Here is a 23,262-nt window from a genome sequence, read left to right as displayed (position 1 = left end):
ATTCTCTAAGTGCTAAAGCAAGAACTGGCTTTTGTTTATAATGAACAGTTTAATTCTAGCTAGCTAGGACTAGCTAGAAACGAAATGGACCTTAGATTTTGCACCAAAATCTTAGCCTGACTCGGCTGTCTCTTAAAAAAGGGCCGTGTATGCGTTTGAAATGAGTGCCTCTGCAGACATCCCTGTGGGAATTTAAAGGAAATTGCTAGGAATTTTTATCTGGGTATTTGAAAACAGCATGCATGCTGTTTAAGACAAGCTAGGAATTTCTACTGGACTTGCTAATTACACTTTCAATATCACATTTCTCAGTTTTTCCAAAGCTTTTTTGTATTATGTTTCCTTTACAGTCCAATCAGTAAGGCTCAAGTACCATTCATTGACACCAAACAGGAAATGCATTCCTTTTAAATAATATGATATATTATTATTATTATTTAGAATTTGCATTAATAATATTAAAATGGCCAATATTAATGACTCGCTTTTAAAGAAATAAATTAAAATGCATTAAAGTATATTATATAAAAAAAAAACAGTACTGTGAGAGAAAACTCACCTAGCAGCTTCCTCTCAAACTTAGTCTGAGAAATAAAGAACAAAATAGAACAATAATAGAAAAGAGTAATGTATTGTTTTGGAGGAGTGTAAATGAGATGAATAAAAAGCACTGTTGCATAAATCAACCTCCATACCAGTCATTATACACATATTCTGCTGTGAGTGTCATCCAAACAAACTGTTGAACCCAAAACTTAAAGGGGTCATATGATGCTTCTAAAAAGAACATTATTTTTTGAGACTTTAGTGTTTGCAACTTTACAGATCTTCTTTATGCACCAAGAGCTTGTAACACTCCAAAGAGAAAGGAAAAATTGAAATCGCATCATATGACCCCTTTTTTTTTTTTTTTTTTTTTTTAATTCCTTTAAAAAGGTAACTGAATGTACTAAGCCATTCATTACAAAAATATTTTAATATTTTTTTATTTATTTGATTTATTAAATCAGCCCTAATATTTTTCTATTTATTTTATTTCATAAATTTAATTTACATTTATATGACTTACCATACAAACGATTTACACAAAAATGTTTACTACTCCTTATTTTCGAGAACTGTAATGGAAAACATGGTTATTCATAGCTTGTCTTTTGGGTCTGGTTTGTGGGACATGTTTGTCTTGCCAGCCTCACAATGCCAAGCTGGTGCCAAACAGGAACGTAACCTTATGCTCTTCTGCCTGCTCCAAACTTCCAGCCTGGTCCATCCATCCATTTGGTCTGTTTTCCCTAAACTCTCCCAGCAGCCTAGACATAATCTCCCTAATTACCCCTTTAAAGTCGACTCAGAGTGCGAGAAGCCTAAGCCAAAGGCCCCTAATTAGACACCTAAAAATAAAAAGGGGACTTTACGGGCAATGTGGGCAGTTTGGGGAATGTTTTAATGAGGGGGGCTGGAGCTGACAATAGTGTTAGAGTCATTTGTTGATTAAGGCTGCTGACACCCCCTCCAGCCCTCCCACGTCTCCACAGCACTCCTCATCCAGAAAAGGCTACTGTTGGCAGGAAGGACTGGTCAAACATCACACTTTTTAATGTCCTGCTGAAATCACATCACCTGTTATATACACTGCTTCTATAAAATATGCTTCTGAGAAGATGATGTTATGCCACATATTTTGAAATGTAAATGCTTTCCACTTAAATAAATCAGAGCTTCACTTGCACTCTGCCCTAAAGGGATAGTTCACTTAAAAATAAAAATTATTTAATCATTTATTCACCCTCATGTCATTCCAAACCTGTATGACTTACTTCTGCGAAACACCAAAGAATATTTTCAAGAATTTCTCAAGGACAGTTTTTTGTCCATACAATGAAAGTCAATGGGATCCAAATGTAATTTTTTTGGGTGAACTAGTCATAAGTCTGAGCGACATGCATTTAGACTTATGATACGCAGCACAAAAAAAAGAAAAAAAAGAGTGCATTTTTAAATTCAAATTAAATAAAGGACACAAACGCTGTTCCCATGACCCATAACATCTCTCCAGAAGTTTACAGTGTATCAGTAACCATGAATGAGAGTCCTCAGTGCTAAGAATTATGTTTTGCTTCTTGAAACATTTGAGTGAAGAAATCCAGTCTGTTAATGTCTGTCCATTTTTAGGTCTCATTTCCACCATCTGTCTAGCAACCTTTTATTTATTTATTTTTTATGAGTAATTAAGTATGAGGATATAGGAATGGAGGCAAGATAGTCTTTATCAGTTTACATCTTTCTATACGAAGAAATTTGATTTAAAAGGTTGGTGGATTGTGCTGTTAACATACACAAGACCTACAATTTCATTTTAGTATGACTCAAGGGACTTCATAAAGACGGAATACAGAAATCAGATATAGTTCCATTGTAATTCTAACATCTGTGCAGTAGCCACCGGGTGTGTTGTGTAGCACCACATAGTCACATGTAATGTGTTGTGATAGTTTGTCAGACATAAATTGCACTTGCTAGGCTAAATCCTCCAGGGAGAATCCAGCTGGTTGACCAGATTGAAATTGCTGCTATGGTGTTTCCACATTTAAAGTATTTAACGTTATTTGCACCCATGAACAATCTCTAACTGAAACTGTAAACACAACAGAAATAATCTTGTCCATCTGGTCATGTGCTGTTCAGGCCTGCCGCAGAACAGTTTACTTCTTAGATCAGGTTAATCCCCGACTGGCCATTAAGAGTTAGCTCATGATATTAAAATGGGTTGTAAAAGGTTGTTTAAATCACACCCCTGCCTGAAATTCTTTATTTAAAATTTAATTTGAAAAATGACAAACATGTCAACAGCACAAGAGCTAGGCCTACTAATCAAGCACCTATACTGAGATTCCCAGGGGAACTCTTTAGGTGTTTTGCACTTCTTTGACTGCGGATTCACACACACACACACACACACACACACACACACCACACACACGCACACATATATATATATATATATAATTGTAAAGACACACATATAAATTCACACACATACCTTTACCCACACGCACACCCTCATGAGATCAGTAACAGGAAAATTGGTCTCTCTGTCTGGCCCACTTGGGATTGGCGGAACTGATTAGCATTGCAGGGACAATTAGCGCCAGTCTCAATGAGGAGCACTGAAAATAACCTCTTCCTCATCATTTTCAGTCCACTGAAACAGCACACACACAAATTAACTGGATGTGTTTCCTTCTGCCTGGACACAAATAACATCAATGCTTTATCCACGTGTCTTCCCTCACAGAACTTGTTTGGATTCTTTTTTAGTCTATAAATCGTATCCAAATGTAGGTCATTTTCAGTGTATCTGTCCACACTCTATCAGAAAAAATTAGCAATCATTTTTCCCATCTTGTCACTGAGGCAGTTACCTTAATCAGACACCTTTGTATTTTATTTACCCCTAAAAGGTACATATTAGTACCTTAGAGTAGTAATACGTACCCTTAAGATACTAATATGCACCTTTTAGGGGTAATTAAGGTATAGATAAGTGCCTTAAAGCATACATTCCTGGTGACTGGCTACTGTACCCTTAAAGGTACAATTTTTGTGCTTTTTATTTTCTTAGATTGTACAATGAAAGTCAACTTTGGAGTGACTTTCATTAGTCTATATAGACAAAAACAGTGAAAGATTATTTTAAAAAATACTCTTTTGTGTTCCACGGGTTTGAAATTGCATGAGGGTGAGTAAATGATGACAAATGATGTGTTTTCATTCTCTCTTTGAGCACTGACATTTGCTAACAAAAGAGTAGCGCTGATAAAAATATGGTGAAGTAAACTGCATTATCAAATGAAATGACAATAAGTTCAGAATGCTCCCCACAGTGATTTTGAGTTAGCAGCTAACTGATTGGAGAAGAGCAGAAAGGGGTCGGGACATGTTAGGTGCTGGGCGGGGCTGTGTGCCAATGAGCCATGTGACATGCAAGTCAGCAGACATATGGCTTTGCTTAAGAGAGAGTGGAGAGAACAATAAAACAACAGAGAAGTCACATGGAACGTGAGGCTAATGGTTCATGTCCATCGACACACATTCAGAAAGGAGACAAAACGTTTGAGTATATTATTTGATAAAGGGAAAGTCAGTCTGAGTTATGTGGCATTTTAATTAAGGTCATGAGGCATGTGTCTGATATGAGGTTTCAGAGGTATACCTAATTGAATTGTATGTGGAACATTTAATATATTGTGCAGAGGTCATCCCTACTGAAGCTTATTCATTCTACTGAAACCTACTGAAAGTCCCAGATTAAATCGGTGGACCTTTTTCACATTTTTAATGCTGATTTTGTGGGGAAATGGACCACAGCATCATGAAATGTGTTAAGCAGAGCTGACACTATTACAATGTATTGATAGCTGAATGCATAATCAATCAAGCCCAAATATTTAATAAGCAAACTTGCATGGGGCTGTATTTACATGTGCAGCTTTTCAGACTTCATCGCTTTGCCATTTGAATGTGAGGAATTCAAAGTTTGAGTCTCAAAATCTGTAAAACCTGCTGCCATGTATCTGACAATTAAAAGAAGGCGATTGGATGCCTATTCAATACATTAAACATCAAATGGTTCAGGACCCACTTAGAAGCAATAAAGCACCTGGTGAGATCAACAGGAAACTATATGGTATACGAAGCAAGGCCACTACAAAGGAAGACAACCCAGTCAACAATTTGATCTCACAATGATGTCACCACCATAAGGAGTATGAGCTAATGCCCTCGGGCAGGAGATATAGGGTTCCAATCTGTAAGCTGAAAAGATACAAATTTTCTCTAATTCCATTATCTGTCAAATTATTGAATAAGTGATTGAAATTGTTGTGTGGGTGAGGGTAATGTGATGGGTAACATGTAATGTTGGTGTATTATTAGGATTGTATAGGAATTATATGTTTTGGAATGGTGTAATATTTATTTATTTTATTTTATTTATTTATTAATTTTTTTATTTGTATGTTTGATCTGCTCTCTCGGTTGCCTAAGACAAATTTCTCCTAAGGGAGACAATAAAAGAGAAACTTAAACTTAAATTACATATGTGTAAAAAATGACCAAACACAAATCACTACATCCATTTAAATGTTTGCATTTCCAAGGAATCAAACCCATGACCTTGGTTCTACCAGTTCTACTGTTAGAGCTGCATGAATGCTTACAGATGGCCTTCAGATTAAAGAAAGACTAACAGTCTACTGTTTAACCTTAACATCATTAACAAGGCCACAAGAATGGAAAGAAAGCATTATTGTCTGAGACTGGTATGGGGTTCACAGTGTACATCTGGCCTAAATGACTAAAAGACATGTTAATGGGAAATCCTCCTCTTGGGACCTCCAAATGTGTGGCTCCATGGATTAATGACACGTGTTCACCCCTCTTTAGCCATTTCCTTTTGGCTCAATAATGTGGATGTAAAGTTGTGTAAAGACCTTTTGAGTCTTCAATGCTGTCCCATATTCTTTTTATATATTTCATAATCACATAATTTACACAATCTATGCCAGATGCAATTGCCGTCCAAAGCCACGCCCCCTGAACGCATATACACTCGTCGCTCACAGACCAGAATACCAGAGACAACATTACCACAATAGGCTACATCAGCGGTTCCCAATTCCAGTCCTCGCACTGGATGTGAAGACGTGTGTGTGTGTGTGAGTGTGATGTGTGTGAAGACGCTGCGCAGCGCAAATCCGTGAATGAATGTTCTGAAGTGAAGTAAACTTCAATGGATTTCCCCTGCTCAGTGCACGTAGCTCACTTCTAACGAGCTGGCGCGAGGACTTTGGGAACCGCTGGGCTACATCATGTGTCATTCACCGGTGAGAAAACTTTAAAAGTACTACAATACCAGGAAGGAAGATCAGGTTGTTGATGTTTGTCTGCCATTCTCGCTCTGTCTGCACAGCGTGCATGAACGCGCTGATGGCGTATCCTGTCTGCGCGAATCGGGTGTACAGAGGTATGCTAATACATACATTGACAGGCAGGTAGGAAAGCCAATTAAAACGCTCGGACCGAGCATTTTGATTGGACGAACATTTCTTGGTCCTACGCCTTCCACAGAATATATAAATACAGATAAATACATTTAGACCACTTAACTTAATGATTGCTATCGTGATGTGAAGAGACTTTCAACAAGCATAACAAAAAATGTTTCTGAAGACAATCACCTATTGCACCTTTAATGACATTTTAAAATAGAAAACAATCCTTTTAAATGGTTATAATATTTCACAATATTTAAGTTTTTTTATGTATTTTTGATCATATAAAAGCAGCCTTGTAAGCAAAAGAGACCTTGCCAACCCAAACTATTGAACGGTAGGTACATCAGTATACCTTTACATCTGCATGGAAAGAAACCTCAAAGACTCTTTCTCTTTCTTTCCTGGCACTGGTGGGAGGTGGAGGTTATAAAGATGTTAGGCCCTCGTATTGAGATGTAGTGTTAGAGGTGCAGGGAGGTTTCAATAAAAAAGTTAAAATTGTATAGGTGAGGCTTCACTTACAGCGTTGGAGCTAATTGGCAATAAATGAGTCCATCTGGTTTCATTTGCAGCTTGCAAAACCAGGAGGGTAAGTGTGTGTGTGAAGGAGAGTGAGGAGGCGGAGGTGGGCTCTCTTTTTTTACCCCACCCCCACCCCCACCATGCTTAAGTTGAAATCTAGTGTGGGTGTATGTCCACAGAGCGCTGCCCCAGAGTGATCAGTGAGCTTTAGACAAGCCAAATTACAGTCAACAATGTTGAGAAAAAGTCAAGAGGGAGCACCACTATGAATAGCCATATGATAGACTATGGAGAGTATGTGATTACCTCAGCGCTTTGTGCACTGCACATTTAAGCAAAACAAAACAGTGGGGGTGAAAAATGATTGGGAAGGACAGAAAGATTTCTGACCAGAGGAACTAAAGGAAGGAGAGAGCTGTTTTTTGATTTGTGTGTGTATGTATGAGGCTGTTTGGGGTTGAGGAGAGACGAGTGAAAGGCATGTGTGTCCTGGGCTTCTCGTAGATTGCTGGTTATTTTCTTTACCCGGGCAGCTCAATCATGCCCTGTGTGTTTGCGCAGCTTGTTAATCAACGCGAGTGTGATTAGCCCTGAGCCAGGCTGATCAAACCCCACCGAGCGCAGCCAATGCCAACCCCATCCCTCCCTCCACTCGCTCACTCACGCATCCATCCACCACCCCCACCCCAAACTGGCTTCATCCATCCACCATGTGAAAACAGGGGGTACTGCAGCCCCCTCAGCACCCCTACTTCCCGCGTCCCTGCACTCAGAGGAATATTCTGGGTTATATATAAGCTAAATTCAATTGACATAATTTGTGGTATATTGCTGAATTTTTTTTTTTTTTTTTACTTGTCCCTTGTTTTCTTAAAAAAGAAAAAAAATCGAGGTTACAGTGATGCACTTACAGGAATGAATGAATGAATGAATTTTAACATTTACAGATTGGCCCCATTGACTTCCAATTGTAAGTGCCTTGCTGTACCCCAGATTTTGTAGTGCTGTTGACTGAACCCGGAATATTCCTTTAATTAATGACAAACAGCTTGTGTTCTTCTACTTCACACTCACTTGTTCATTATCTCTGTTGATAAGGAGTGGACATAAGGCATAGATCACAAGAGAGCAAAGGTGTTGCTTTCCTTTAATTTTTCATAAACAAAGCTGAACCTAAGAACCTCCTGTTGGTTACCTGCTGACCACTGATGCAATCCGGTTTGTGAATGCAATCCAGTTTCACATGATGCTACTGTTTATGCTGGTGCACGGTCAAGGTCACACATGAGCTCTCTCTCTCTCTCTCACTTCTCTCCACGTCTGTATGATGCCCAATTGGGTTTCCTTCCATCAACAGAAGTCCTAATTCCACATATAAAATATCTGGCCAGTGCACAGCCCTCCTGGCTATTGTTTGAGAGGCACTTTTAGGTTGGCCTTACTTCCTGTGTTAAAGCTATGGGGGTTAGATGCTGTACATTCTGTTTCAAATCAAGATTTTGGCCATCGCAGAGGGAAATTTCCCAGGGTGACTAACACACAGTCAGAGTCCCACTGTCAAGTCTGAAAGAATAATTAATGCCAGGGTTCATTGTGTGGAGTAATGTAGGACTATGCCTACTAAGTATACTGTGTTAACTGTGTATTATTTATTTTTTCAACTATGGGCACTTTCTTAATTGTTCTTAAAGGGACAGTTCACCCAAAAATGCAAATTCTGTCATCATTTACTCACCCTCATGTCGTTAATTTACATGTCAGAGATCATTACAAATAAATTATTAAATGCTAAAACAATAAATTTAAATGAACAAACTTGGCGTTGCATTTGCAACCATGTGAAAACAGGGGGTACTGCAGCCCCCTCAGCACCCCTACTTCCCGCGTCCCTGCACTCAGAGGAATATTCTGGGTTATATATAAGCTAAATTCAATTGACATAATTTGTGGTATATTGCTGAATTTTTTTTTTTTTTTTTACTTGTCCCTTGTTTTCTTAAAAAAGAAAAAAAATCGAGGTTACAGTGATGCACTTACAGGAATGAATGAATGAATGAATTTTAACATTTACAGATTGGCCCCATTGACTTCCAATTGTAAGTGCCTTGCTGTACCCCAGATTTTGTAGTGCTGTTGACTGAACCCGGAATATTCCTTTAATTAATGACAAACAGCTTGTGTTCTTCTACTTCACACTCACTTGTTCATTATCTCTGTTGATAAGGAGTGGACATAAGGCATAGATCACAAGAGAGCAAAGGTGTTGCTTTCCTTTAATTTTTCATAAACAAAGCTGAACCTAAGAACCTCCTGTTGGTTACCTGCTGACCACTGATGCAATCCGGTTTGTGAATGCAATCCAGTTTCACATGATGCTACTGTTTATGCTGGTGCACGGTCAAGGTCACACATGAGCTCTCTCTCTCTCTCTCACTTCTCTCCACGTCTGTATGATGCCCAATTGGGTTTCCTTCCATCAACAGAAGTCCTAATTCCACATATAAAATATCTGGCCAGTGCACAGCCCTCCTGGCTATTGTTTGAGAGGCACTTTTAGGTTGGCCTTACTTCCTGTGTTAAAGCTATGGGGGTTAGATGCTGTACATTCTGTTTCAAATCAAGATTTTGGCCATCGCAGAGGGAAATTTCCCAGGGTGACTAACACACAGTCAGAGTCCCACTGTCAAGTCTGAAACAATAATTAATGCCAGGGTTCATTGTGTGGAGTAATGTAGGACTATGCCTACTAAGTGTACTGTGTTAACTGTGTATTATTTATTTTTTCAACTATGGGCACTTTCTTAATTGTTCTTAAAGGGACAGTTCACCCAAAAATGCAAATTCTGTCATCATTTACTCACCCTCATGTCGTTCCAAAACTGTATGACTTTCTTTTTTTATGTGGAATTTTTAATGTATTTATTTTTTATTTCTATATGGAATGGTGTGAGGGTGGGTAGATGACAGAATTTTCATTTTTTGGAGTGGACTATCCATTTAAACACCTTGCATGTTTTTTTTACACTCTTTAATTTGTACATAAATGCATCATCTGTCATATTTGCCATTTTTGTTCTGCATCCATTCTGTGGAGGAACATTTTAAACTTGGTAAACAAGTACTCTAACTTTTGGTAAAAGTCTATCAAAGATCCATCAAAAATAGGTTCATTGCCTGGTTTCACACTAGTTTGTGAGAGGTGCTATATTGAACCTGAGGGGAATGAGTGAGCTGCATAAGCTGTGACAAACCGATGGTAATTGGATGGTAAGACGTTAATGGTAAGATGGTAAGACGTTAGTTGACAGGTTAAGAGAGAATGTCAGCTCATTAGGAGAGATAGAGAGATCAGGAAAGTGATGGCTCAGTGGGGGATACAGGATGAGCAGATATAGGATGGTTGGATTTGAAGCTGAAGAAATATGTGAGTGAAGTAGGTGATGACACCTGTATTTGCTCACATGCTTGCCTTTTATTCTCGGTTTTTACTAACTTTCTTTAACCACTTCAGTTTGATTAAAACAGCCAACAACATACACTGAACAAGCCTTTAATACCTCAGCTTACTTTGGAGAGTTTTACACATGATAAAACCTCTTGTGCAGAAGACAATTGCTGTATTTATTCTTTGTCACAAACATCCTAACAGACATCCTCTTTGAGTCCTACCTATTGAAATGGGTGACAAAAGAGGGAAGAGGCAGCATGGAAAAGTGCCCAAACCTGCTAAGGGTATCTGTTTTCCTCCGCCTGCACAAGGGAGAACAGCCGGACGCTGTGTTTGGGTGCGTTCTGATAGCGGCGCTTATCGAGCCCCGTCTCTCTTCCTCCTTCCTCCTCTCCTTCTGTCTTCCGACCTCCGCCTGGAGAGGAAGGCGCTTATGTCATGCCGATTCCCCGGGCCTTGTGGGAGAAGGAATGAAAGCAATACATTGAGAGAGAAATGGGAAAAGGTGCATGCATTGCTGTTTGTAGCTTTATCTTCATGGTGATTCACAAAGAACGAAAAGAATCCTCATTCTGGCTTCTGGAAAATACTGTCTTTATTTATTCACCCGTGCATCATTCCAAACCTGTATCACTTCTGCAGAACAAAAAAGAAGATATTTTGAAGAATGAACAACTTTGGACCCCACTGACTTTATTATATGGACAAACAAAATTCAAAATATTCTCTTTATGCAAAAAAGAGAAAGTAAGCCATACAGGTTTGGAATGACATGAGGGTGAATAAATGATGACAGGCTTATCTTTTTTGGGTGAACTGTGTGAAGTGATTTTACAAACTGTATGCAGTAGAGGTATATCAAACCTGGCAATTCCTGTTTCTTCTTCTTCAAACAAGGCAACTGCAAGGAAGAAATAAGAATGGTGCCAAAGAAAAGAAGTCTTCCAGGGTCTGTGAGAGGAAATGAGCATTGTAACTGAATGCTGCGTGGTGTTGAGGCCTGAGGGCAAAACTCAAAACCTCATATCCAGGAAAAATAAGCCCCCTCTCTCTTTATTTCTCTCACATCCTTTTCTCTCCATCTCCCTTCCTCATCTCTCTCCCACACAACTAGCATTCAGGTTTGTCCTACTACTATCGCTACCCCCTTCCCCCCAACAGGAAATGAAATCCATTTTAAAATCATTTGGAAAACCACAGGGGCTTCAGACCAGGAAATAATCAGCGTGGGAGAGAGAGAGACAAGCCAGAAAGAGATAGAGCGCTGTGGATGGATACAGGACAGAGATGCTCCATGATTTCAGATTTGTCTGCTCTCCCCCTCACACTCTGACTCTCCCTTCGGTGTCTCCTGTATTCCCATCCCCCAATGGAAACTGGATATTACACAGTGGGTGGCCAGTCCTGGACCTGGATCTCCCTTTGCCTTGCCACCCTGACCCCGTTCTGACCTTCAGTAAAAAGTGCCACCTAGGGGGCGCTGTCCTCTTATCACCACACTGATAAGATCTGGTCTGACATTTCTTTGGTGCAATATCTTAAAGGCTGCCACTGAAGTCAAATGGCCAAAATCCCACCTTTTCATTATTCTGTTTTCACCAGTGAGGCTCTCACTCTCCCTGGTCAGTCTTAGATGAGACTTGTCCATATAAAAAGGACCCTTGAGAAGAGTGAAACACTGAGGCTATCAGAATAAATGTGTTGAATTCTGATGCAGAAAGAGCAGTATACATACATACATATTTATATTACTTGTTGAAATTTACATCTATTAATTGCATGTTTTTATGTTAAAGTACATGTCAATGTGAAATACCATTCACACATGATTAGACAGGTTACAGAGTAAAAACGTTTTGTTTTTTTTATTTGAAAGAAATTACTTTTATTCAGCAAGTGCATTAAATTGATCAAAAGTGACAGTAAAGACAATTATAATTCTACAAAAGATTTTATATTTCAGTATTTTCAACATTGATGATAAGCAGCAAATCAGCAAATTATCATTGATGATAATGAGTAGCAAATCAGCATATTAGAATAATTTCAGAAGGATCATGTGAAACTGTACTAATGGCAGGAATAAATTACTTTTTAAAATATATTAAAAAAAGAAACTAATAATTGTAATGATATTTCATAATATTAATGTTTTTACTGTATTTTTGATAAAGTGAATGCAGACCATGGTGACCCTAAGAGACAAAAAAATGTAAAATCTTACCAACCCCAAACTTTTGAACGGTAGTGTATGGTGCATTTAATATTGGAATGATGACATTTATGAGTTAAATGCACATAAACATCACCATAGTCGCAATAATCAGTAAACAAAATATTTCTTAAAATTTTACAGGGTTGAAGCTTGCCAGAAAAATACTATAATGCAAACAGCAAACTACATTTTCCATAATTCTCTGTGGCAGCTCAAGATGAATATAATACATTATATATATATATATATATATATAAATGACACACCCAATGTGCCTAATTCCATTTGAACGCACAAACTCTCAAATAAGAACTTCAAAGGAGGACTTGAATGTGCATTAAAAAATTAAATAGGGTAAATTTATTTCAGTTGACTTTAAATGTAATCTTTAAAACAATGAATAGTGTGATTTCCCTAACAGTTAGCATTCCTACAAGCCGTTGGACATTTTTTTAAAGGCCTTGATATACTTTTGTGTGCTTTTTGCAATTGAGTATTCTTGGCTCGCAGACATATCAATTTTCCCCTGCTATAAAACGGGCATGCTAAAGAGAAACAACCCAGAACAGATCATTTTCCAAGTGTGTTTGGCACCGGCTAATTTACAGCAAAAGCCGAGTGTCTCAATCCGCTCCAGTGGTTGCCTGCCGCTGCCTCCTGGTGGTTAAAATCATGCAACCTCAAAGTCGTATCTGCCATCAAGGTCCATTAAACATCTACTTTTGTTTTTCTAAGAAATTTATCAGGAAATTATCAATTAAATTGATTGATAAAAATGATTGACAAATAGCAATAAGCCTGTAAAGATAAACAATGATGAGGTTGTGGAATTAAAAAATGATCCACTGATTTATAATAAACTTGCACATTTCATAACATACAGTATGACAAACTTCAACCATGACTTACAAACCTAAAATCCAGCACAGGCTGTTTCAAGAACAACACAGAAACAGAGAGTCATGCTCCACTTAGGCCTGTTCAGACATTCAGATACAGTCTCAAGCTAAAACACACCAACCAATGTCCCAAAGAAGTCCGCTACCACTTTACTTAAAAAAATGTGAACTGAAATTTTGCTGTAATCATGTCCTCGTTACACCATATTGTGAAAGAAAGTGGACTAGATTGTGAAAAACGAAGTCAAGTTTTGTATTGCGAGTCACAATCAGGAGGAAAAGCCCCCAGAGAATGTTCACTCATCAATCAATGTATGGCATTAGTGATGTGTACTGTTCTGATTAAAGCCCACCACAGAGAGGTGTGACAGTGTGTGCTCCAGTCTACCTAAATCTCTGTCATCACGGGCCCTAATCTCAGCTGACTGAGCTTCAAGGGAAGCGCCAGCCCTCGCTCACTAACTGTTGAGAGACTGGTTGCTTTGAGGAATTCCACAAACATTAATGCATTCACAAATAGGAAGACTGTACAATAAAGATGCAAGACAAGAATTCCTTCTTTTTTTTTTTTTTTACACACAATATAGAATACTAATATGTAATGTACCCTATATACAACCCTGTATGCAATATACTGTACACTGTCTACGGATATGTAAAAATGTTCCTTTTCTGATATTAATTGCATTAAGTAAGTAAAGGTTTTACAGGCAAATAATAAGATGGTTCCAGACCAACAAATATAAAATAGGAAAAATATACATTTTAAATAAATGCAGTTCATTTATTTAAAATGTACAGTTCAGTTCAAAAACAATATTCCACAATTTTCTACTGCATCTTGCATATTTTATATGGCTTTTCATGAAAACGTATAATTATTATTATTGATAATAATAATTATGTGTTATATTGATAACAGTAATAGTAATAATAATAATAATACATGAATACAAATATTTAAATAATATTAATTAGTACATAATATTTTATAGTCATGTCTGTTGTGGAGCGATATCGTCGCTTACTTAAAGAAGCATTAAAATAGAAATGGTAAAGTTAGACTGCTGTGATATTGTGACATTTAAAACAAATTTTTGCCAGTGTACATGCATTTGACCTCCAATACAAACACAAACATGTAATATTCACAGCCAAATGTGTCAGTTAAGAGTGACTCATTGCCAGAACCTACAATTCTTACTGACTGCTGTTTTTATTATTATTATTATTATTAATTTTATTATTAATCAATTTATTTTTTTTACCAAGATTTTACATTATAATCTGCATGTCTCCTGTATTAGGAAACCTTCATACTGATGATGGGCCATGAAGGACAAAGAAATAAAATCAAAATCTATACAGACCAGGAAATAGCTTAATGTAAAGCTTACTTCACATAGCTTACTGTCTACTGGAGAACCACATGCTATCATCTGATAAAATGATGTTTTACAAATTAACTGAATCTAATCCCGGCATCTCAGGAGAGCACAAACTCCAGAGGGAAAATCCAAGCACCAACAGACTTTTCCACTAATGTCAGTTTGTAAGTCACTTTTTCAACTTTGAATTCATAAATGTGTGAATGACATCTAATGTGTGTGCGTGCAGTGTACGATGTGTCGCCACGGCGCGTGACGCACCCCAGGATTAGACAGTTCCAGTGTGGAGGGGCTTGATTGATGAGCCCATTCCAAATGTTTTCGCGTCCAAGTCAGTGGGAGTTTGAGTTGCCTTTGCACATCTTAATACCAAACAAAACATTAGCGTCGGATTCCCAGGGCTGGCTGCCTCTCACTGGATTTCATTAGTCACCCCTCCACAGCACACAAATGCGCTGCATGGCTCCGGGACATGGAGAAGAGAGAGAGGCAGAGAGGGAGAGGAAGGGCAGGGGGCCATTAAGGGATCATCATCTCATCCGAGCTTCCCTACTGCTAAGGATCAAAGTGTTGGGGGAAAAAAAAAAAGAAGAAAATGTCCTTATTCTCCAGTAGTTTCTGATCAGCTCTGCTGCTCACTGCGACACCACATGAATCTGGACCAAAATGTAGATACACATGAAATAATGATTTTTTTTTCAAAGGCCTCAGTTGCTGTTTGCTTATTTAATTTCATGTTTTTGCAGTGCAGAGACCCCCAAGATTCAGCTCACCCATCTAAATAGCTATATTTAAACGATCCCTGCCACATACCCGACCGACTCCATCAGGAGAAACACTGATCTCATTCACGCACTAATGAGGGCACTCATCTGTGTGTTTGTCTCCCCTGCCTACTTTTCCTCCTGCCAAGCCTTGATGCAATTTCACCCCCACATCTGCAGGGGGCTCCCTCCACCCATCGGTATGGGGCTTTCCAGGGGCCCTTTGGCTCCTGATTCACGGTTAATCAATCATGGTGCCTGGGTAATGACGCCCCACTGCTCCCCTAATGTCTTCTGGCGGGAGCCTCTGCCGCTGGTATTGAGCTCACGCAGGCACACATATGGCCGCTCTGAGTGAGTGACAGGACCCCTTTTGCGTGTGTGGCACCCTGCGTGACGGAAGCCATCAGCTCCGCACATAGACACGCGTGCTGACAACCACACACACGCGCCTCAGGCAAGGAGGAGAGCGACTGGAGAGAGGGAGGAAATAGGGAAGAAGTGCCGCTTGGCCAATCTTCTCACGTCAAAGTGAACTGTCAAGAACAAAGCAAGTAGGGCAATGTGATATTTTTCAAAGCAGCTTGGGATGAGGAGCATTTGGAGCCCTGTGACACAGGGTTGTGCGACATTCAGAGTTGAATTTAGAATGTCTTTTTGAGTTCCACTTCAATTCATGAACTTGAATGCATTGAAATGATGTAGCAAACGGGATGCAGAATTGCATTTCAGATTTGAATGTAAGGAAGTAGATTTAAAATGAACAAAAATTCACACAACTGCAATTTTAGGCAGCAAAGCAAAGCTTTTTGAGGCAAACTATGAATGTTGGCTTGAAAAAGACTTGCTTTAAAGCTTTAAAAAGTTTTTAAAAAGCATTGAAGTTGGAAGGTTTATAGGCCTTATGGACAGTTTTCTGCATTGATAATAGTAAGAAACATTACTTGAGCTGAGCACCAAATTAGCATATTAGAATGATGTCATTTTTAAAAGAAGCAGATTTCTGATGGTCAACGCAGCACATTTGTGACCAACTTAAACACAAGCGCAATCTATGGGGAGCTTTTTTGCTCTCACCCGAAACTAATGATCGGGCAGATTCCGATTGAAATCACTGTATTTCGCTCACAATGTTTCGCCAAGCACTGGTAAATGTGACTGCACCTTAAGAGGCTTCTTTCAAAAAAATGATCTCAAAAATCTTACCGACCCCAAACTTTTGAACAGTAGTGTACAGTATATATACACAATTTAGTTAAACAACACTTCATTACCCAGAATGCAGTACCTGCACTAAATGAAGTACTTCTATTTAATGATGTATATAATAATTGTTTTCATTTTTGAAAACAATGAATCTAAATTCCCTTTTGTTTCATGTACTTATAAAGTTATAAAGCCACTTATAGTAACTTTATTAAAAGTCTGCAGTTCAACCTGCTTCTTATTTGTCATTCCTAGATTTTATTATTCATATTTATTCTTTGCCAGATTAATTTTACTTGATAAATTTAGCACATATGGCTTTGATAGCTTTTGGATGGGTTTCCAAAAGGCCCTTGTCAAAAGCCCCCCAAAAAAGAGAAAAGACAAGAAGAAATTTCAGAAGGTAAAAAAGACTACGCAGAAAACCTTATTGAATTTGTGAGATTCATAGAGCACATATTCATTAAATCTGTCCTGTCAACTGTCTGTGTCTGTATGTACAGTCACAGTCATTGTGGACTGGCTTATACGGTTGGCCCATTCAATCTGTTTGTATGAAGAGGTGCTCCTCAGGCTCTAAGCATTTGTATGCAGTATATAGAGTGGCAGAGGCCCATCTGTGCAGCCTAAAACCATCCTAATTTATGTTTCACACCTCTTGCTGCCGCCACACTTTGCATCTCATAGCACATACTATCTCTCTCTCTCTCCCTCCATCTCTCTTTTCAGTGGCAGTGACAGTGAAGTTGCTTTGGCTGTTAAAGAGCAATCCATCATCTGTTTAGAGCGCTTCATCAACATTGTGTACATAGCAGTGCTAAAACAGAGAGGATTTATGTTGCTCAGGCAGAAGCTTTTTCTAGTGCCATATGGATGAGGAATAAAATCACAAAAACCAATTAAAAGGAATAACATGCATGCATTAGGTTGTGAAAGCTGAGACAACAAAAGATCACATTAGCGGCTCTTACATGAGCTGGTGCTCACAGTATCAGACTACAATCTGTTTCAAACCTTTTACAAAACCAGTTCTTCTTTTTTTATGGTATGAATGTCTTGCCGTTTGCTTTTGGATTGTTTAATTTTATTGCATTTTAGTTGTATTACCACTTTTCTAGCAAGATATGGATTACTGAGACTCTAAAACAGAACTGAGCCCTTACAAGAAACTGCTGTGGTACTTTACCATGGTACATCCATGTGCATAGTACTCCAGAATAAAATAATGGTATTCATGTTCAGAAATCATGGTAATAAAATAGTTTTTTGTTATTAGTTTTTAATTATTTCTTTCTTTTTACTATTTAATATACTGCAGTACAAGCCGGATTTCACTATTCAGTAGGACTTGTCAAAATCTTGTCAAACATTTGGCAAAAAAAAAAAAAAAGATTTGGGGATGCACCAGTATTACAATTCTGATGATCACAATCGCTGAACTGGTGGATATTTAAAAAACTATTTTGTGTGAATAAATAAATAAATAAATAGTGATACATGGTTCAATCAATTTAATACGGATCACCACATTATAATGTACAGTATGAAAAACTTTACATTAAGCTCTGTTATTAAATTATTAGTGTTCTTAAAGATGAAACCAATGTGTTAGATTACAGCAAATGTAATCTGAATGTAAAAATATGAAAAACATGAGAACATACTAAATGAAATATCCAATATTGGCCAGTAACTGATATAGTACTGATATATTGTCCATCCCCAAATATACTAAATTGACAGTGAATATGAACATTAAAGTACAGTCTGTATAAGTATGCCATACAATGATGTACTGCCAATCTACAGGAAGTTGATTAGAGAAAGGCAATGCTAATGGTCACTGGAAGCTTCTAAACGCTGCAAACTTAAGACACCATTACTCAATAAATGAAGCCCTCCTCTGCGATCTTCAACTCAACACAGCTAGTTGACTCAATTAATGTTCCTTCCCCCGCTGCTCTGGTGTCGACTGAAAGCAATTCAACTCGGAGCTTCCTTCCTTCAATGTTCCATGAAATTGGGCCAGATTGTTGTCACGTTAATTAATGTAATCCTCGATGCACTGAAAGAGCTTCAAGTTAATAATTAGATCTGCTTTGATGACAAGACTGTATATGATATTTTTGTAAAGCTCAAAAAATCGTATCTGAGATTTAGAAAGATGTGGCAGCGATTCAGCAGAGTGATGCAAAATTGTATGTAGTCTCTGTACATGTGTAACCTACAATGTATAAATGTAACCTACTGCATCTGTATTTTCTGTGTAATTCGGGGTCACATACCTTTCCAGTTTAAAGACAGAGCATCTCGGCACAAATCAAGGTTCTTCTTCTTCTTCTTCTTTTAAATTTAATGGCGGTTGGCAAACCAACTTAAATGGTGCATTCCCGCCACCTACTGGATAGGAGTGTGGAGCGCATAATGATTGGAAGTTTGAGAACTATAGCCAAAAAACAAAAAACAAAACAAAAATACAACGCCAATTATTCCCGCTTTATTTACTACAACTGTATCCTAAATTCTATTGATCAGTCTTGTTTCTTTTAAGAACCTGAAGTGACAAATTATTTATTCCGAATGATCCTAAAGCTCGAATTAGTTGAAATCTTGCTCCTTCATATGCATCACACTCTATAAGTACATGTTCTACTGATTCTGCATGACCACATTTGTCACAATTTCCAGTTTCATGCTTCCCCATTCTATACAGACACTGATTTAACGAACAATGTCCAATACACTGACACCTGCTCCAATTTTTGACCATACATTTTAATATTCATAATTGGATTGATTTTCCTTTTTGTAAAACAGATTACCTGAGTTTTTGCTACAGAGAAACAGAAACCCCATTCATTAGCCCAATTCTCTACTTTTTTAACAGCATTCTGCATACACTTCTCCACATGCCCCACATTGCGCCCTCTTTTCCACAGCGCACCGTCATCTGCATACAAGGACCTTCCTATCCCCATGTCTATCTGTGTAAATATATCATCAATCATTAGATTAAACAGAACAGGACTGCTAACACTTCCTTGAGGTGTTCCATTCTCTACTGGATATATCTGAAATAATGCAGAACCCACTCTACAAATCAAGGTTTACAAAATCACAGGATTTTAATCTGTGAACCATAGTTAGGTTACACCTCATGAGCACATTTTTTTGTAACTTTTTATCGCCACCTGCTGGCGAGAACATAAAATCGACACAATATAAACGCAGTGGTATTTTACGTTTAAGTGTGGTGCTGTTGGATGTGTGTATAATTGAAATGTAAAATACCAGCAGTAATCAAAATAATATTTTTGCATTGATTAACTATTTCTTATATTTGCAGTCTGAAGCTTTTCATATTCATCTTTGTAGCTCCAACAGTAGAGCATGGCATAGCAATGCAAAGGTCATGGGTTTGATTCCCAGGAAATGCATTAACTGTTAAAAATCAATACCTTGAATGCAATTTAAGCCACTTTGGATAAAAGCGTCTGCCAAAAGAATATATGTAATGTAAATATCAACATTTGAGTTATCTCAATATTTAATATGGATTTCATTATAACAGACTATAGGGCTGTTACGTTTATACAATGTCAAGTCAAGTCACCTTTATTTGTATAGCGCTTTATACAATATAGATTGTGTCGGCAGCTTTACAGTGACAAACAGGAAAATAGTTTGTCAATAATTCAAGAGGACAATAACAAAGAGTTATTTTTCAGCTAAGGTCAGTTCACTGATGATTCAGTGATGTCATCATCCAGTTCAGCTCTCTTCCAATAGTGTCTGTGCACTATTGCTAAAACTCCATCGGTGACAGAAATGGAGAAAAAAACATTGGGAGAAACCAGGCTCAGTCGGGGGGCCAGTTCTCCTCTGGCCAGACGAAACCAGCATGGCCTGGTTTAATTCCAGGCTGAAACACAGGTCAGATTGTGCAGAGGACTTGTCTGGTTACTGTGGTCTGGTTCCCGATGGCCGTCTAGTTGACGAGGTCTTCGCAGGGGATCTGTCTCTGAGGCTCATCTAGTTGACATGGTCAATCAATGTGATATAATATTCTTGCCTCATTCATGCTATTGATTTAAGTGCATACTGACCTTAAAAATACTTGTCTGCAGACTTCTGAACTAGCTTCCATGTTATAGATAATGTAGTATATAGATTATTTTATAATTTTTTAAACAAGACATTGTCAACGCTCCATTTTATTAAATTTGAAGAAAAAAAAAATCGCAAGTGTGTACTTTTGGAAGCATAATTTTTCTTAACCAAAACTTTAAAAACACTGAAATCTACCAGCATGTGAGGTCTCATTTTGAACGTTAGATGGCAGTCTTGCATCATTGAATGATCCACACACTGAAGACATGGTTTCATCTAGCTTGCACTACTGTTGATATAAGTATTAAAATGGGATGTTTTTTTGTTTTGTTTAAAGAAGCCTCTAATCTTACTTTGATTTTCTATATTGTTATACAAAGAATAGTAGTAATGTAAAGTTGCACAGAGCCTCAACTACAATCCACTTTAATACATGTGCAAGGAAAAAGGCCAAAGACAAGACACCCAACAGACTGCTATCAAATTTAGAGCTTTAATAGACAATTTGAGTGCATAGATTCCTTTTAGCTGCTTTTGAAAGAAAGAGAACAGAACAAAAAGACAAGCCAATAAGGAAACTGAACAGAACAACAGTGAACAAGAACTTGAGCATTCAACTCTTTATGCAAGCTCCTCTTCTCCCTCTTCTTCGAATTCTCCCTCCTCTTCCGCAGTGGCATCTTGGTACTGCTGGTACTCTGACACCAAGTCATTCATGTTGCTCTCGGCCTCCGTGAACTCCATCTCATCCATCCCCTCACCGGTGTACCAATGCAAGAAGGCCTTGCGCCTGAACATAGCAGTGAACTGCTCGGAGATGCGCTTGAACAGCTCCTGGATGGCAGTGCTGTTGCCGATGAAAGTGGCTGCCATTTTGAGGCCACGAGGCGGGATGTCGCACACAGCAGTCTTGACGTTGTTGGGGATCCACTCCACGAAATAGCTGCTGTTCTTGTTCTGGACATTCAGCATCTGTTCATCCACTTCTTTCATGGACATGCGGCCTCTGAAAACAGCGGCAACGGTGAGATAGCGGCCATGGCGGGGGTCACAAGCAGCCATCATGTTCTTGGCATCAAACATCTGCTGGGTGAGCTCGGGCACCGTAAGAGCCCGGTATTGCTGACTCCCCCTGCTGGTGAGAGGGGCGAAGCCAGGCATGAAGAAATGCAGACGAGGGAAAGGTACCATGTTGACAGCCAATTTGCGGAGATCAGCATTGAGCTGGCCAGGGAAGCGCAGGCAGGTGGTGACCCCGCTCATTGTGGCAGACACGAGGTGGTTAAGGTCACCATAGGTGGGTGTAGTGAGTTTGAGCGTACGGAAGCAAATGTCATACAGTGCCTCGTTGTCGATGCAATATGTTTCATCTGTGTTCTCCACCAGTTGATGGACGGACAGCGTGGCGTTGTAAGGCTCCACAACAGTGTCTGAGACTTTGGGTGAGGGCACCACGCTGAAGGTGTTCATGATGCGGTCTGGGTACTCCTCACGGATTTTGCTGATGAGGAGCGTGCCCATGCCTGACCCGGTGCCACCTCCAAGGGAGTGGGTGAGCTGGAAGCCTTGCAGGCAATCACAGCTTTCTGCTTCCTTACGGACCACATCAAGAACTGAATCTACAAGCTCAGCGCCTTCCGTGTAGTGACCCTTGGCCCAGTTGTTTCCAGCACCACTCTGACCTATGATTGAACAAATACAGATTATACCAGGCTCATTTTGCTCTAGAATTTAACATTTAATTAAATGACAAAACCAGACTTACCAAAGACAAAGTTATCTGGTCGGAAGACCTGCCCAAATGGTCCAGATCTCACTGAATCCATGGTGCCAGGCTCCAGGTCGACAAGAACAGCACGAGGTACATACTTTCCACCTGTTATAGAAAAGTGCACTTTTATAATCTTAAAAAAAAAAAAAAAAAAAACTTTCTAGCAAGGTATTTGTGTTTCATTATGCTGCAAATGCAAACTGACCAGTGGCTTCATTGTAGTACACATTAATCCGCTCCAACTGCAGATCGCTGTCTCCATGGTAAGTTCCCGTTGGGTCAACTCCGTGCTCATCACTAATCACCTCCCAAAACTGATCACACAAAGGAAAATGAGTCGATATTAACATAAAATTAGCACTTTGAATACAAGTAATATCACAAATCTTCAAAAATACATTTAATTAACGTCCTCTTTTGCACTGTTGTCATGGCAACTCTCAAAACTACAAACGAACGTTTACAGAGGAGTAAAACCACACTGTGGAGAGATATATAACCAGTTAAATCGCTAGTTACACTAACTAATGTCATTTTCCTCAAGAAATAACAACTAGTCAACTATAATTAGTTATATAAATAAAATAACTAACGTTACACAACGTTAAACTAACTTCTGCCCCTCGCGACCGGGTTTTTTTTGGCTAATATCGTAATCAATACCCTTACTCACTTTGGCACCGATTTGGTTTCCACATTGACCAGCTTGTAGGTGAACAATTTCCCTCATGTTGAATCGTTAATGATAAAGCACTTTTTTTTGTTCAAAACCAAATGTAGTGACCTCTCACTGCGCGTCGACTAAACTATGCAGAGCGCCGCTAACGGTTTTCAGTTTTAAATAACGTCAGCCTTCGCATTCAAACACAGGCGGATGAACGAG

General features: G+C 38.7%; 1 protein-coding gene and 1 long non-coding RNA gene across 2 annotated transcripts; both read right to left on the bottom strand.

Moving 5' to 3' along the window:
* Positions 1-10,352: 10,352 nt before the first annotated feature.
* LOC107740968 (uncharacterized) lies at positions 10,353-18,830 on the bottom strand. The gene is made up of 3 exons (XR_001640140.1): positions 18,784-18,830; positions 10,891-10,977; positions 10,353-10,481 (listed from the first exon to the last, which is right to left on the bottom strand). It is a non-coding gene; the product is annotated as an uncharacterized LOC107740968 (long non-coding RNA).
* A 2,257-nt stretch (positions 18,831-21,087) lies between these two features.
* LOC107740928 (tubulin beta-4B chain-like) lies at positions 21,088-23,262 on the bottom strand. The gene is made up of 4 exons (XM_016553483.1): positions 23,053-23,262; positions 22,585-22,693; positions 22,374-22,484; positions 21,088-22,290 (listed from the first exon to the last, which is right to left on the bottom strand). The coding sequence occupies exons 1-4, from the start codon at positions 23,107-23,109 to the stop codon at positions 21,230-21,232; spliced, it is 1,338 nt and encodes a 445-aa protein (XP_016408969.1). The 5' UTR covers positions 23,110-23,262; the 3' UTR covers positions 21,088-21,229.

The sequence above is a fragment of the Sinocyclocheilus rhinocerous genome, unplaced genomic scaffold (genome assembly GCF_001515625.1).
Source record: "Sinocyclocheilus rhinocerous isolate Xijiao unplaced genomic scaffold, SAMN03320098_v1.1 scaffold346, whole genome shotgun sequence".
Taxonomy (NCBI): domain Eukaryota; kingdom Metazoa; phylum Chordata; class Actinopteri; order Cypriniformes; family Cyprinidae; genus Sinocyclocheilus; species Sinocyclocheilus rhinocerous.
The sequence above is the reverse complement of the archived record's forward strand: the minus strand, read 5'-3'. Positions and strand labels throughout refer to the sequence as shown.

What these genes read in the sequence shown, in the direction of transcription:
- LOC107740928 (XM_016553483.1), bottom strand. Translation starts at nt 23,109, where the DNA reads ATGAGGGAAATTGTTCACCTACAAGCTGGTCAATGTGGAAACCAAATC. An exon ending in GAAACCAAATCGGTGCCAAA is followed by an intron (nt 22,694 to 23,052) that starts GTGAGTAAGGGT and finishes TTGTGTGATCAG; the next exon opens with TTTTGGGAGGTGATTAGTGA. An exon ending in ACCAGATAACTTTGTCTTTG is followed by an intron (nt 22,291 to 22,373) that starts GTAAGTCTGGTT and finishes GTTCAATCATAG; the next exon opens with GTCAGAGTGGTGCTGGAAAC.